Source organism: Papio anubis, chromosome 9 (assembly GCF_008728515.1).
Source record: "Papio anubis isolate 15944 chromosome 9, Panubis1.0, whole genome shotgun sequence".
NCBI lineage: Eukaryota > Metazoa > Chordata > Mammalia > Primates > Cercopithecidae > Papio > Papio anubis.
In genome coordinates, this window is record NC_044984.1 from 80,332,133 (window position 1) to 80,348,354 (window position 16,222).

At 34.1% G+C, this 16,222-nt stretch overlaps 1 protein-coding gene across 7 annotated transcripts in view; it reads right to left on the reverse strand.

Annotated features, from left to right (window-relative positions):
- Positions 1–1,972: 1,972 nt before the first annotated feature.
- MGAT4C (MGAT4 family member C) overlaps positions 1,973–16,222 on the reverse strand; it is a 641,622-nt gene continuing 627,372 nt past the window's right edge. For all 7 annotated transcript variants that reach the window (XM_031651114.1, XM_021922661.2, XM_031651113.1 and 4 more), the window contains 3 exons: positions 12,380–12,532; positions 6,797–6,944; positions 1,973–3,697 (listed from right to left, as the gene is read on the reverse strand). In XM_031651114.1, coding sequence (XP_031506974.1) covers positions 2,556–3,697; positions 6,797–6,944; positions 12,380–12,526 — 1,437 coding nt within the window. In that variant the 5' untranslated portion in view covers positions 12,527–12,532 and the 3' untranslated portion in view covers positions 1,973–2,555. The remainder of the gene's footprint in view (positions 3,698–6,796; positions 6,945–12,379; positions 12,533–16,222) is intronic.

The following is a 16,222-nucleotide window of genomic DNA, read 5'->3' on the forward strand; positions in this document are numbered from 1 at the left end:
GTTTAAAAATAACAAATAGATTGAGTATAGTTAAACCTAATAATTGTATTTTTGTTTCTATGACTCTGAGACAAGATTACTAGACCCTTATTCAAAGTTTCTAAATATAGGAAATAGAACATCGGACCATGCTAAAAAAATGGTTCAGATTTTCTTTTGAAAGAGAAGAGTTATTTTTCCTCTTGATCCCTAATGAAGAAGCTTTATTTGTCAAGGGGTTTTCCTTAGAAAATTGACCCAATGTCAACTGTAAAGAAAGCACAGAAGATCCTTGGATGATTGACCAACTTATCCAAACACAGGTTTAGTAAAGAGAGGATATTAAGATAAAATGTGAAATGACCTCTCTGAGTCACATTTGTTTTCATAATTTCCTAGCAAACATCCAACTTCACTGCTACCCTCAGCAATCTTTCCTGAAATATTTTTAAGACTTTGATAGACGCCAACAGCTGATCTTCAGAAAGTCATCCCCAGAAGAATATGTAAAATGTTACAACTCATTTCAGGGAGTCTGCCTAGCTCTTGATATTATATATCTTTGGCATACAGTTGTGTACCTTTTATCATTGACAGTGAAGAAAATAATGCCATTTGTAACTTCTGAGATATACACACAATGCTATCAACTAGCCAGTTAAAAAAGATAAGAAAAATAAAGAAAATAGAACATTTTTAGGTGTCTGGCAAGTATCCTCTAAATCAAGGTAAAGGTAATAGTTTAGTGGCAGTGTTCACATTTTCCTATGACTGTTAAGATTTAGATGCCTTACAAAATATTAATATTTAGACTTCTATGAAAGGTTCATTTTTCTTCTAACAGTTTAGTAGCTGGATACAAAGAAAATATACAACAGCTGTTTATAAATGAAGAAAAAATTTCCATTTTTTATCCGAGTTTCTCATTTATTTGCAGAGGACGAATAAAATAAAAATATCCTAGTGTTGTTTGGGCCACAGCATACCAGTAAATCTTAAGGACTATATTTCAGTATGAAAAGGAAGAGCAGGAAGATTTTCTCATTCCTTCTTACTAGCAAAAGTCTAGCCTTCACACACACACCAACACACACACACTCACAAACACACAGAGTCATCTATATAAACATGTACTTGAGTTTCTTGAACATATATGAAGCACCTTCTATTTCCTTTTATAATAAATCCCTGTTTTTGCTGTTCGTTAAAAAACAAAAAGGATGAAACAAGCTCAGGACATTCTGAAAACCAATGTCTTTAGGACACACTAAGGTGTCCTGAATTACTTTAATGGACACATTATAAAGACACACTCTCCAATCCCTATTAGGAAAAGTTTAGTCAAGTTTGCTTACTATTTGGGTGCATATACCAAAAAAGTATCATTGAGGACATTATTTAGGATAATATTATTTATGCAAGAATTGTACCACCTATTTCCAGATGGTATAACTTATTATCTGAGAGTCACATAGCAAATAGAACACAGAAAGCATAAACTATGTCAGGAGAAATCATACGAGAAAAAGAGCATTGTCTGGTTATCAGAATATCAGATCTCTCATTCTGGCCTTGCTAGGAAATAGATTTTTGATTCCAGAAAAGTCAATTACTTTCTATGGTCCTTTATAATATACCCATTTAAATTCCAAAAAAAGTATATGATAAATCACAATAATTTCAATCACATGGATTTTAATACAAAATGTATAAAATCAATTTCCCAAAATTTTCTGCATATACTGAAAATGTCTGTACGAATGAGCTAACTACTATAGGCCTTCCCTAATTTATTCTATTAAATGTGGGTACTAAATGTAACCTGAAAATACTGAGCTTAACTATTCTTTTCTTTTTTTTTTTTTTTTTTTGCAAAAGGGAAACCAGAAAAAGACAGCTTCCCCCAGAAAATTTATCAACAATAGGTGCTCAATTAAATGTTTTTAAACAATGAACAATGTCCCCTTTCATATAAATAATCAGGGGAGAGATATTTTTAAGTCTTTTTTTTCTTTATCCATAGCCTCACTTACACAAAAAATATGTTGTAAAGACACCATTGCTATGAGGAGGTATTCACTGTAGACGTACAGAAGTCAATGGAAACCTAAGTTTACACACACACAAAAAAACAGATTATCATTCCACCCAACTGTATATTCCCACAGATGCTTAATAAAAGCTATCTGATGATATAATGAATTATCGATTCTTGAGGAAGTATATACAGTTGATGACTAATTTTCAAAAACCATCATCCAACAAACTAATTTGGTGATTTAAAATTTTTCATATTACCCTTTTGACAATCAGTTGAAATTTAAAAACTAAGAGCATTTAAAAATATAAAGGAAAATAGCATTAGCTATAGACTTATATTCAACTTCAGACGTTAAAATAAATGCAAGTGTGTATTAAGAGTAAAATTATGTCAACAGTGTATAAATGAAAACTACCAATGTAATTAATGTTTCTTTTAACATATCCCATCCATTGCTTTCCCTCCAAATGACAACGGTAGCAAAAGAGGAAACAGGAAGACCTGTTTCAGAAACTGAACATACTGGTTTAATTGGCTAAGAAGTCCAAATGCTAATACTCCTAATAATTAGCCATTCCTTTTGTGTTTTGGTGACATATATCCTCATACAATGTATATCAAATGGAATTTTTTGATTCACACCTGACATTTCAAAGTTTCCATTTTTGAATTCTCCTAGTCTTAAGTAAGTAGAACATTGTCTCCTTCGTTTGCTAGGCATAACGTTTTCCCCAACATCTAGTGCTCCATGATGCAAAATATCATTTTGTCGATCTTCTGTTCCAGTATTTACTTTAATTTTTTTAATTATAATTGGGTTTTCAAATACAATCACAAAAACATCTCCTGTTGAAGGTGGTTTCCCCCAAAAGTACTCGTCAACACTACTGTAAGCCTTGCTTGCTTCATAATTTTCAAACACATTCATGTTGGTGTACAGACTTGCAGGGGGGTTATCAGGAATGTCAAATGACTCCTCTTCGAAATCATCATCCTTTAGCTTATTCTCTGTCCCTTTGTATGATGAATAATAGCCCATGTGCTGAAAGAGAGATGGTTTAAAACGGATCACATTTTTCTGAGCCAACAGACCCCGGAAATGAGTCAATAGCCAATCACAAGGCATTTCTTGATAAAACATTAATAAAAAATGTGCCAAACGTGGGAGATCATGAGAATGATAGAGTTTACCAATGTAGCCAAGCTTAGAGAATTCAAGAGTTACCCAGTAAGTTCCTTCTAGGGATGCAATGACTTTCTTGATGGCAGTTAAGAAATTTTTTGAACACCGAACATCATCTTCAAGCATTACATAATAGTCAGAAGTATTGGCACAAAAATTAAGCAGAAAAGCATAATCTACATTTTGCTTTGAACGAAATTTGACTCTATCTTCTGGATCATTGTAATTTCTTTTAAGGCCATCCAGGATTGGGTAATACTCCTCTGGGGCATGTATAACCATTAATCTTCCTGCAATAATATGGTGCGCAAATTTCTGTGTAATATCCTGCACCATGGCATCACGCCAGGAAGAATTAAAGTCTGCTAGGTGAACCACCACTGAAATTTCCTTCAGTTCTTCGTAACTGGACTGCTCAAAAATTGACTTAATTGTCTCAAGTAAATAGTTTCCTTTTTTTCGCTTTACTGAAGAAAGTCCAATTGTAAGATACCCTGCAAAAAAGATTTCAGAAAGAATACAAATGTGAACTAGAAATACAGAAAAAGAAAAAGAGAGAAGATATTTATTCCTTAGACTTGCTACTTATTATGTATTAAGTAAATATAGTAAATGACTATGCACAGAACATTTTATGATTAAAGTAATAAGCTAAATATATAAAGGCTGTAAGTGCTTGATACATAATTTATATTTTCTATGAAAAATAAATAGCATCTTAAGCATAATAATATATGAGTCCTATTACTGTGAACATTTATTGATGAAATTGTAAAACGAAATGGTTTTAAGTGTTCTGCAGCTTAATATCCTTATATACGCCCACTAGAGAAGGTAGACAGGTATTTAGATAGCATGCAAGTTCCTTTTAAAAATAAAGTAAATAAAATGCTTTTTCTCTTTTGCAAAAAGAGAAGAGTATTCACAGTTAAGGCTGACAAACTAGTTTCAAATGATACAAAATAAAAATAAGGGTAAGTCTTTCAATCATCTTTAAATTTTTTATACAACACCTCATATATTTTCAGTTTTCTTTTTTTTTTTTTGCTCTCATTATCTTGTACTAGACTTCATAATTGGACTTCACAATTTTATCCTGAAATGCACTTAGTATATTAATTAGAAAGCAAACAATATTATAAGACACATTCAAAAAACTTTAATGCTACATTGTTCCAAGACACAAGCATCACTTAAAAAAATTTTTGAAACACAGTTTATAGTAATGTTGCTTGAATAAATTTTTATTCAGACATTTAAAATCTAAAATTAGGAATTAGATATATTTAGAGAATAAAATAAAACCCTGAGAAAAGACAGCTCTCCTCTGAGAAGGGTTAGAAGTCTTTCTATTGAAATATTTTTTAAAGCTCATTCCCATATGAATCAGAATTGAATAACATTTCTAAGCCACTATTTATAAAATGGGGAAATCTATATACAACAAGATCATTGTTTTAATACAGGCACCTGTATAATGTGGTTTGTATGATACTGAAAAAAGTCCCATTCAAAAAAAGAATTCTTACTAGTTCATCAGAGAGGTTGTGATTTACACATTTCATTTAAATACCTTGGCCTACAACTCAGACTTCTATTGAAACACAATATGTTATCTAGTACCGTTAAACTTGAAGCCACCAAACTTCATTAATAATAATAGTCAATGCTTATGAAATACTGTCTACATAAGAGGCAGGAGTTTGGGCATTTTATCTGTAATATGCATCTTAAATGTTCAAAACTCTCTTTTGGGGTAGGTTTGCTATTACCATCATTCTGCTTTACAGATGAGGACAGTAGGTCATGGTGAGATGATGTGACTCATGCAAAGTGGTACACTTAGTAGGTGATGTTGTGTCAGGATTCAAACTGTCCCACTCTTTTATCCTCTGTGTTACATTGCTTCTGGTAGAAAGCAGTTGGCATGTGTGCCAATAAACATTGGTAAATTTAGCACGGGAAAGGGAAATCAGTAATGTTCAAGCCAAGGTGGTGTAACAGAGATGAAAAATGAATGGCAGTCTTAGACAATTAGAAAGAAGCCTAAGAACAGTAGACATTTCAAATGGTATAATGAAAGGAAATGAGATCTAAAGAAATCTAAATTAATTTAACAATTTCCTCAACCTAGTGATAACAAATACGCTCACATAAACAAGTCTTAAAAGAGAGGCCAATTTTTGTAGTCTCCACATAATTTATTAAGATCATGATAGCACTGTATTTTATTCTAAGATTCATGGTTTTTGTTTTTGTTTCTTTGAAATGGAGTCTCGCTCTGTCGCCCAGGATGGAACGCAGTTCCACCTCCCAGGTTCAGGCGATTCTGGTGTTTCGGCCTCCTCAGCCTCCCGAGTAGCTGGAATTACAGGTGTACACGACCATGCCAAGCTAATTTTTGTATTTTTAGTAAAGAAAGGGTTTCACTATGTTGGCCAGGCTGGTCTTGAACTCCTGGCCTCAAGTGATTCACTTTCCTTGGCCTCCCAAAGTGCTGTGATTACAGGCATGAGCCACCAAACCCAGCCTAAGATTTATATTTTACGCATTGAAACATTTAAAAATCAGGCTGCATATTGCAATCAATAGCATTATAATTAAAATTGGTAATGCTTATACTTTCTTAGTGGTATGCTAACTAGATAATGGTACTTTTTGTAAGCTATGGTGTCTTAGAAATGTAGTATGTCATTTCTTGGCTCCATATATATATATATATATATATATATATTTTTTTTTTTTTTTTACCGGATTGTAGTGTGTTCAATAGTTTCCTCCAAAAATTCATGTCTACCTGGAACCTCAGAATGTAATTTTATTAGTAAATTTGATCTTTGCAGCTATAATTAGTTAAGGATCTTGAGATGCAATAATTCTGGATTTAGATGTGGACCCTAAAATCAGTAACTTATGTCTTTATAAAAAGAGGAAAAGACACAGAAAGACAAAGAAGGCCACTGATGATGGAGGCAGGAATTGGAGTGATGCTGCAAAGCCAAAGAGTACCAGAAGCGAAGCCACCAGAAGCTGAAAGAGGCGAGGATTCTCCCTTAGAACTTTTGGAGGGAGGAAGTGGGGCCCTGCCAGCATCTTGATTTCAACCTCTGGCTTCCAGAACCATGAGAGAATACATTGCTCTTTTTTTAAAGCCAGTCACTTTGTGGTAATTCGTTATGGCAGACCTAGGAAACTAAAACACTGAGTTTCATTAATTAGAAAGTTGCGGCAAGTCATAAAACCAAACTGTTAGAGGTTAGAAAACGTAGCAATATGAACATAGCAATTTTTAAAAGTTACCTTCTAAATTTTAAAGTAAATTGATTTTTTTCTAGTCACTCTATAACATCCTACAACAAAATCTCAAAAGACTCACGATTAGGCATTTTATTTAATTTTTTTGTTATTAAGGGTATTGGGTCGGTGAGTATAGTAGTTGACAATTTGTGAAGAAACATTGAAGTTTTCTCCAAATAATTTATTATATGAGTAAAGCCCTTAAGCCTTTTTACTATACATGTGAAACAAATTATTATTATTTTAATGCAAAATATTTTTTTGTATTCTTTATTTAAATGTTTAAGGATACTTACGCTTTCTTTGTAAAGGTGTGGCAGCTAGGTAGCGATAGGTGACATTTATGGCTCCTGAGAAATTAGACAAATCCTTAAAAGTATGAACATAGCGTTCTGAATTCAGTTGATGTGTGGATGTTTCCCTTATAAGTTGTTTGTCTCCTTCCTAAATGCCAAGAAAGAGGCAAGAAAAATACATAAATAATAGATGGTCATGGATTAAATAAAGTTTCTTTTTTACACAATAAATGTATGACTACAATATATAGTATGCAGGGTTATATAAATCTCAATTACTGACATCATAAGCTATAGCTCATCATCACTCACCTCATTTTTTACCTGGAGGTTCTGCTCCAGTAGCTTGCTCGCCTATTTTACTGTATATACAATTACACTTGTTTTTCTACAGGACACATTAATAATGGCAATCTATTAAAAAAAAGAATTGCTACATGAAAACTCCCACTGCCATTATGCTACTTTTCAAATTTTTGACAATCATTTAGGGATCTCAAAATTGACAGTAACCTATTTTATAGTTTAATCTAAGGCTAGTTCCTACCATATTGCCTGATTTACTCTTCTTCAAGCACTCTCAGATAAAAAGATCACAGTGTCTCCATGATTATAAAACTATAGGAATGATTAGGAAGATGCAGTAGTGGACATAATATTTGCATTTTGGATACTTTATTAAATAAGTCACTTATGTGGCTACTATCTATCTGTTGAGAAGAGCTAGTTATGGGTGATATGGCAGTTAATTTTTTTCATATGTCCTAAAGTAACCTCAAATAGGACACATTTGCACCAAATTAAGGTAATGTGTAGAGATCCAAGACTAATATTTCTCATGATAGTTTGTGTGTGTGTGTGAGAGAGAGAGATTCTATTGGATGTAATGCCCAATCCTTTCATATTTTAGATCCATTTTATTTATTTGGTGTTGGATTTTGCATGTCATTAAATCTTCAGGAAGGTTTATAGTCAAGAAAACATATTCATATTCAGATTAAAATATGTCCTTTACTCATTAATTGCCCTTCTTTGATATAAGCTAAATGGTAAATTTTAATTATCTAATCATCATTTGATCAAGCCTTTATTGGTCATACACTATTAGGAAAATGACTATTTGTTTGACTCGTATGTGATTTACTAGAATTGGTAGAATACGTTTGAGAACAACCTAATTAGAAAGAAATGTTTCTCTCTCTCTCTCTCTTTTTTTTTTTTTTTTTCCCCAAAATGTGCACTCTACTATGTGGTTTTATTCATTTATTTTAATCAATTTTTTTTGAGATGGAGTCTGGATCTGTTGCCCAGGCTGGAGTGCAGTGGCATGATCTCGACTCACTGCAGCCTCCGCCTCCTGGGTTCAAGCCATTCTCCTGCCTCAGTCTCCCAAGTAGCTGGGATTACAGGCACACATCACAATGCCCAGCTAATTTTAGTATTTTTTAGTAGAGACTACGTTTCGTCATGTTGGCCAGGCTGGTCTCAATCTCCTGACCTCAAGTGATCCACTCACCTCGGCCTCCCAAAGTGCTGGGATTGTAGGTGTGAGCCAGCGCACCTGGCCTTATGTGGATTTATTTTATTCAGTATAGAAAGTCAAGCTAGGCATGTGCTAGCTATTAAGACTATAGAGAAAGTAAATGGATTAAATAACTTTGGTCCTGCTATTTTTTTTCTGTGGTCAAAATGTTAACTAAAGCCTTGTTCTAAAAAATTAGACAAAGCTCAATATAAGTTTTACAACGAAAACATTCAATACTTCACATCAATCTCAAGTGCCAGTGAAAAAGATGACTAACTCAAACTTTCAAATCTATGGCCAGACGTGACTATTCTTCGAATGAAAACTGAAAGTAGGGATCTTAACTACAGGCTTCCAATATGGTCCTTACTAAATCAAGATTCATTCTGAATATCTTTTCTGTATATCCAGTTATGTTTATAAATCTAAATTTGGTATTTAATAGTGTATTTCTCTATTTTATACTGCCTCTGATAATTTGGACCAAGAAATACTTTAGTCCTTTATAAAGTTCACAATGTGTAAAAGTGTGACTTTGTGTGGCTTTTACACATTCAAAGTAAATGTTAAACTTTCAAAAGTTTCAAAAGTAAATTTTAAACTTTCAAAGTACTTGAGATTAAACCTTAGATTCTAAATTACTTAGAAATATACTAATTGACTATCCACTAAATTCTGATTATTTTAAGTTCTTTATACATATATATTTTCATTGGTGTCTACCTGCAAACCTATAAAACATCATTAAAGTTTAAAATAAACAAATTTAGAACTGCCAAAAAGTAACTAGTGACTCAGTTTAGTATCATTAATAGTAATGTAGTGGTGTACATAATTAATAATGCCTGGAAGAAATTTCTATAAAAAGTACAGTACTTACAGCACATTTTACCATTCTGTTCTTAGTTGATGTTACATTCTAAAGTAGGTGCAGGATATTGAATATCTCTTTAAAAATTCTATCCTGAACACATAAAATCTAGAAATTTTGTGTTATAAGATGGAGTGCATTCAGCCTGATTTAAGGACATAACAGAATATAAAAAGAAATGGAACTTATATGAAATCACTTTATTAAATTCTCAAGAACAAGCTTTTTTCACTTTTCAGCATAAATAAATAATGCAACTTTTACCTGAGTCAGCCTTGTTGGCTGCTTTCCAGAGGCATCTACCTGAACAGTCAGGGTCTCCCTGGATACCTTCTTTCTGTAGCTACTATGCTGTAGCATATTTCTCAGTAATAAGACAAGGCTCTATGACAATAATTTTCTGGAAGGGAATGCAATTCAATGAACTAGCTACAGACTAAATATATACCCTTGTGGCTACTTTGAAGATGTTCACAGCCAAGAGGCTAAGTTGATTGGGCATGCAGTGTCTCTTCTACTTAGTTTGCCTTGTAACGGTGTTTGTCTCTTACACTAAGCACAGCTTCCTTTTTCACTTAAAGGCACATATATCTCTAATACATAAGCAAATAAGCTAAACTGCTAATATGCCTAGGGTTTCAGGCCACAAATGGATTTTCTAACAAAAAGAGGAGAATAGAATGTGTTAACTAACTCCAGAGACCTTGCTTGTTCTAACTATCCACCTGATATCTCCAAGTTAGAAGTATTATTTCCCAGTGTTTAAAAAGGAAGACAAAAAAGAAAGATCTACTAATGTCTGTGCTTAGCAAATTGCATATTTTTATTAGCAAATTGTGATAATCGGGAAGAAAGAAGAAAAATGAGTTCAGATAATTTTATGAAAAAATGAAATAAACACAGGTAAAAGATCAAAAGGGAGATGTGTTAAAAAGAAATTGCATTATATTCTTGGAGGAGGCCAGTTTCCCATGGATATTATTCAATTTTAGAAGAATAATTATAATGCACCTTAATATTAATCATTGAAAAAGTTTTCAATTTATAGCCTTGAAGCAAAATTCAGCTAAAATGCAATTTGGTTAAAAAACATCAGTCAGTAAATAGTAAATTGTTAAATAATAAAAATACTATCATCAAACGTAGAAAAGGGGTGAGTGCTGGAATTTAGCAATCATTTTAACTCATTTTTTCCAACTTTTGTAAGTATTTTAAAATAATAACTTTTAAAAGCTAAGAAGCAATCTGTTTTCTGCACCTGGACTGATTTGCAAATTTGAGTAGATATATTCCTAATACAATCAGAGAAATTTCATTGAGAAAGTAGCTTTAGTGGAAGAGCTGCTTCATTAAATCATACTATCTACATTTGATGGCTAGGACCAATGTTTAGATAGCACTGTAAAAATTTGCAAAACAGGAAAATAGCATTTTAGTTTCTAATTGACATATACTCTACTACTTCTTACTCATTTTACAGTGAATTTAAACAGGTTCTATTTCAAAAGACACAAGGGCGTTTTGCACATTCAATGGTCCTTTGGGTTTGTCGAAAGTGAAAGATTAAAATTGCACTGGAAACTGCCTTTTAAATTCAATGAGTCATTGGACATAGCAAGCCTCCAACCAATAACATGTGTTTGATTTACAAGATTTTATTTACTTCTACCTGTAGACACAGAATCAAAAATATATTTTCATTATAAAATTGAATCATTAATCAAGAGAATCTCTAGTGAACTTGTGATCTTTCATTATCTTAAGAAAAAAATAGCAAGAACACATGGGCCTTGTTCTGTTGTCCTTATTATATCTCATATAACTAATAGGTTTTAAAAATATTCAAAAAAGCATAACGTTAGTATGTTTCTCCTATTTGCTAAGTTTGCCTAAATGATGCCTACTCAAATCCTGTTTAATCTTTGGTGATTTCAACCATTGTGCATCGAATGTGTAGAGAAACACGAAGGGTCCACAACATCAGAACCGCTATTTGAAGACAAAAAGCCTAGGCAAAGTCAAAATCTAGGATTCTGGCACAATTTCACCATCAAGGAACAGAGCTAAAGGATGCAAGATGTTTTACAGAGGACTTCTTAGGAATATCTGTACCAACCAAAAAATATGGTTGGATCATAGGATATAGCATAGTATCTGGCAAACAATAGTTAATAAATCATCTAAAGTTTTTTTTTTTTTTTTTTTTGGAAATACTCTGTCTCTTTTAAGACACTAATTTAAACTCTCAGCATTTTTGCATGTGAAAATCACTTTTTAGTTCCTGTTAGTTGTAAAGGTTTTGATTTCTGAAATATGTAAACTGTAATCAGGTTTTGATTTTCTGAAATCTATAAATATTAATAATAACATACAAATTAGGACAGATATTTTTGGCTCCATTAAGACAGAAAAAGTGAATAGCAATAATGTCTATATTAATCTTATCAGACATGAAATGATGTGACAATAACAATAAGAAAAAAAGTCAAAACTAGCACATTAATTTTTCATAATTAGTCAGAATAAGCCCTTTTGCATATTGTCATATTTTCCCTAAAAAAAGTATTCATATGTAATCACCTACCAATATTTGGCATCTCATTCTAACTACTGAATAATTTACACATCAATATCTTTATCTCTTGAGATCTTTTCAGTGGGTATAAATATAAAACAGAGTGGCCATCTAGGTCTATTCAAAATCCAAACAAGATACTACACATTGTAATAAAATATTACTTATACAAATAGCACAATTAAGAAGCATTGTTAATTAGACAATGGAATTTTGAAAATTTCAGTGATAATATAGAAAAGTAGAGGAAGCAAGGAGTAATACTTTCTAAGCAGATTTTGTTCATTCTATACATTTCAAATGGAAAACCCAAAATCTTAATGGTTCCACATAATATTAATTCTGCATAGTGATGATAGCTAACTTATTTGTAATTATATGTACACACTTGGAGCACAAACTAAACAGCATTAAAAATATTGGAAAATAATTCAATACAAGTGTAATGTTGATGTATGGTTAATATAAAAAATAGACAATATACATGTTATAATTTTGCTCAAACTAAGTCTTCTCCAATAGCTTGAGACTGAAGTTAGGTTACAGTGGGACTATTTCTTGTTTGACTTATGCCTTATTTTGAAGAAAAGACAATTAACCTCCAAAACTTACCAGAACATAGCTATCTTCAATGTACAAGTTCATAAAAAGGAGAAAAATGACAAGAACTCCCAAGAATGACACTGTAGAACGTTTTCGCAGGCATCTCATTTTATCAAGTATTTCAAAAATATGTTTCATTTGATGAAATTTAAACATTCTCTTCTGTGGAAAAGAGGCACAGAATTACTAGCAGTTGGTTTTGGATGAAAATATTTCTTTATCAGATATATAAAAGTCAGGTCCTTGTAAAATCTTATCTTTCAAATGTTTGAATTAAAATTCTGTTCCCAATTTCAAACATAAGTTTGGCACAGATCATTAATTAATATGTAAACATAAGATCAATGCAGTGGTTTATATTAATGTGAATAAATAAAAATTAAAAGCAAGCCTCATAGTTACTGATGAAAAAAAGATGAACTTTGGTCATAACAATGTAAAAAAACAGGCCTCTGATGAGAAACAGTACAAAAGCCCAATAGAAAAACAGTCAAGTCCACTGTCATCAGTGAGGTATAACTGTAAGGTAATATTTACCTCTCCTATTGTAGCATAATGAAAATGAAAAAAAGCAGAATTATGGACCTAATACTAATCTCAGAATAGATGTCAACTGAAAATATTTAACTGGGAATCTGGGTGGAGTAAAGAAAAGTGACAAAGAAGTTAAGGTTGTGGGGTAAATCCAAACATATGTTTGAAAGCTTCTGGGTTACAATTGCTTTGCTTATTTTTCCAATAATTCTTGTTAAATCAGGGTGAATCTTATAGTATTATATTAACATTTCCTTGATATCTACTAATTAGTAGTTTAGCTGTTTGAAATAATTCATGTACTACACAAAGGCAAAATGAGAGTCAGAACGATTTGTGAAAACCTAATTTAAAAAATTTTACTCTTTTCTATTTTGTATTATTTTCCAACCAAAAATTCCTTTACATTATTCACCGTTTTATAAAAAAGTATAAACATATCTGAAGTGCTCGACGAAGTAGAAAAATCACAATTTGTCTAAAATCAGCACATTGATAACCTGAAAATAGAGCCACTTAGAGTTGTGTAATGAATCTCCTTGGGTTTATCTTTATGAAGAAGTATTTATGTGTAAGGAAGACTTTAGAAAGTGAAAAATGTTTGTCCCCTATAATCTTAGAACTATGCCTAGAACATAGCTGGCAAATCTTCTCTTCAATGAATTAATGCAAGGGAGAATTCATGGGTCCTTATAAATTATAGTAAAAATATTAAAAATTAGAAGAAAGTCTTAATATATGTGAAGAACAAAATAATTCTAAAAAATAAAGAATTATGAAAATGTTATACCTATTACTGTCCATTTTCTTTGATCATATTTTTCTTAAGGGTTATTTTTCTTACTAATTTGTAGAAATTGTAAAGATACATATAAATATGCAAACATAGATGCACATAAATGTATATCCTGAGGATTTGGGTGATATATAACATTTCAAATAGTATGAGAACTGGTAAATAATGCTTTGGAGGCAATATCGTAGTTCTGTTATGGGATCTTCAGAGTGTTGCTTTTCTGATCAGAAACCTCTGTGACTGGTGGCATCCTGCCAAAGTTCTCGTCCTCTATCCAGGAAGAATGAGGTATCCAGACAAGTGGAGGGTGAGCAAGATGAAGAGGAGCTTTATTGAGTGTTAGAACCGCTCAGATGAGACTCGCAGTGGGTAGGTCCTCTCTGTCGACAGGTCGACCTGTCAAGTGTTTAACACTTAGTAGAGAGGGTAGTTCCTCTCTGTTTCTGGTTGATCCATCCTCTTCTCAGCAGACAAGGTAGCCCTTCTCTGCAGGTGACCACCCCATCATCTCTCCATCCTCTCTGCTCTGGCTGAACCTGGGGCTTTTATGGGCCTCAGAGGGGAGGAAGCACATGTCAACTGATCCATGGACAACCATGGGCGTGTTCAGAAAAGGCACCACAAGTTCCCAGTCTGGTCTGCAGGACTGGCAGTCTGGCCGCCAGGCTTCAGGCCTTTACTGGCCTGAAGGTGGGGCTTCACTGGGGACCCACCCTGTTTCCCCTACAGAAGTCTGTCTGCCTCCCAGTACTGTCCATAGCCTCCAGGCTGCTCACACCAATGGGCACCTGCAGGTCAGTGACAAGACACCCTCAGCACCCTCCTTGGTTATCCTTTCCACACTCATGGGTGCCCAAAGCCTGGAGGGTGCTGAGATAAGTGGCTGGCATGTCAACACTGCCCAGAGCTGACATTACAGGCATGAGTCTGAGATGTTGCGCCTTGGGGGAACTCAGTTTCTAGGCATGGTGGCTCATGCCTCAAATCCCAGCTTTTAGGGGGGCAGAGGTAAGAAGATAGCTTGAGCCCAGGAGTATGAGACCTGCCTGGGCAATATAGTGAGACCCCATTCTCCACAAAAAGGAAAAATTTTACTTCACAGTTTCCAGGTGAGATTTCATCAGAGCAGGTCCTGGAAGTTTCCACCATCCTGATGACAATATGGCAGGGGTGGTGACCACCAAGACATCTTCAGAAGTGGCCCTACCTTTTCAAAGAGCAGACAAAGGCACCACCAGCCACATACATTTCTGGCCAGAAAAGCAACACCCCAAAGATCCTGTAACATTTTGGGGGCTCATCCAGGGTCTGTGGAAAGGTAAATAAAAGTGGATCTGCTTTTACTGTCCTTTTTTTGGAGTCTCTAAATTCCACAACAGTCAAAATGAAAGAAAAATATTGGACCTTTGTCAGTCAGTTAAAAGCGACTAGCACAGCTACCAGGACTCAAGACATGGAGAACAGAGTTTCTGGGGAGGACATTGTCAATCCTCCATCACCCTCAGGTGTTGAGAATGTTGGCTTTGTTTCAATCCAGTTTCTTTTCATGAATATCTAGCTGTCACATAGGACTGAAAGAAAATCTTGGCGCAACTGAGGGTATCTGGCCAAGGCTACACCTTGTGTTATCCAAAGGCCTCTGGACTAACTCCAGTCTCCGAGTGCCCATTAGGGTGTTGGCACTTGGACCTCAGTTTTTCCTATCATTCTTTCTTTCTTTCTTTTGTGGTTGTCAAGGTTCCCATCTCTTCTTTATATACAATGTTAAATGTTAAAGATGTTGTTGCAAACCAGAGATATTACTGGGTAGAATGTGGAATTGGCTTAGTCATCAAAAGTATAAAATGGAAAGTTAAGAACACCACAGACAAAGCAAACTGTGCATTGGCATCTGCACATAAATTTGTGGCAAACATGTTTTTGCCATTTCCTTTGTTGTCAACTTAGTGTCAAGCACCTTGAAGTATCAAACAGAAACATGGCCTCAGGAAGAAATCTGTTCTGTGAATGTGAGGGCAAATGGTCCAAGGTCCCATATGTGCAGGCCTTCTTTGCCTTGCAGGGCAATTCGGACCTTTGTCAAGATTGTAGGATTAATTAAGCCCTCCTAGTGGACATCTCAGGAGAGGCTGCAAGAAAAAGTCCCAGGGAAATAAGGAAGCAAACCCCAGAGGTGCCTCCAGCAGGGGAATCAACCTCCTTTGCTCTTTCCTATGTGGGTTCTCTCTTAAGCTTGCCCCAGCCTAAAAATCTTTGTTTTAGGCAGGTCCCAGTCTCAACTGCTCCAATAACAGATGCCTGGTGAATATGGCACCATTAAGGTCCAGGTTCCCTTTTCAAATTAAAGGGGGTCTTGGCAAGTTTCCAGATGGTCCTGACAGGTATATAGAGGCTTTCTAGAACTTACACTAAGTGTTTGAGCTCTCCTGGAAGGATTCATATTACTTTTGAGTCAAACCCTGACCACCACTGAAAAGCAGGGAATCCTGCAAGTGGCAGAGAAGTTTGGAAATGAACTTTAT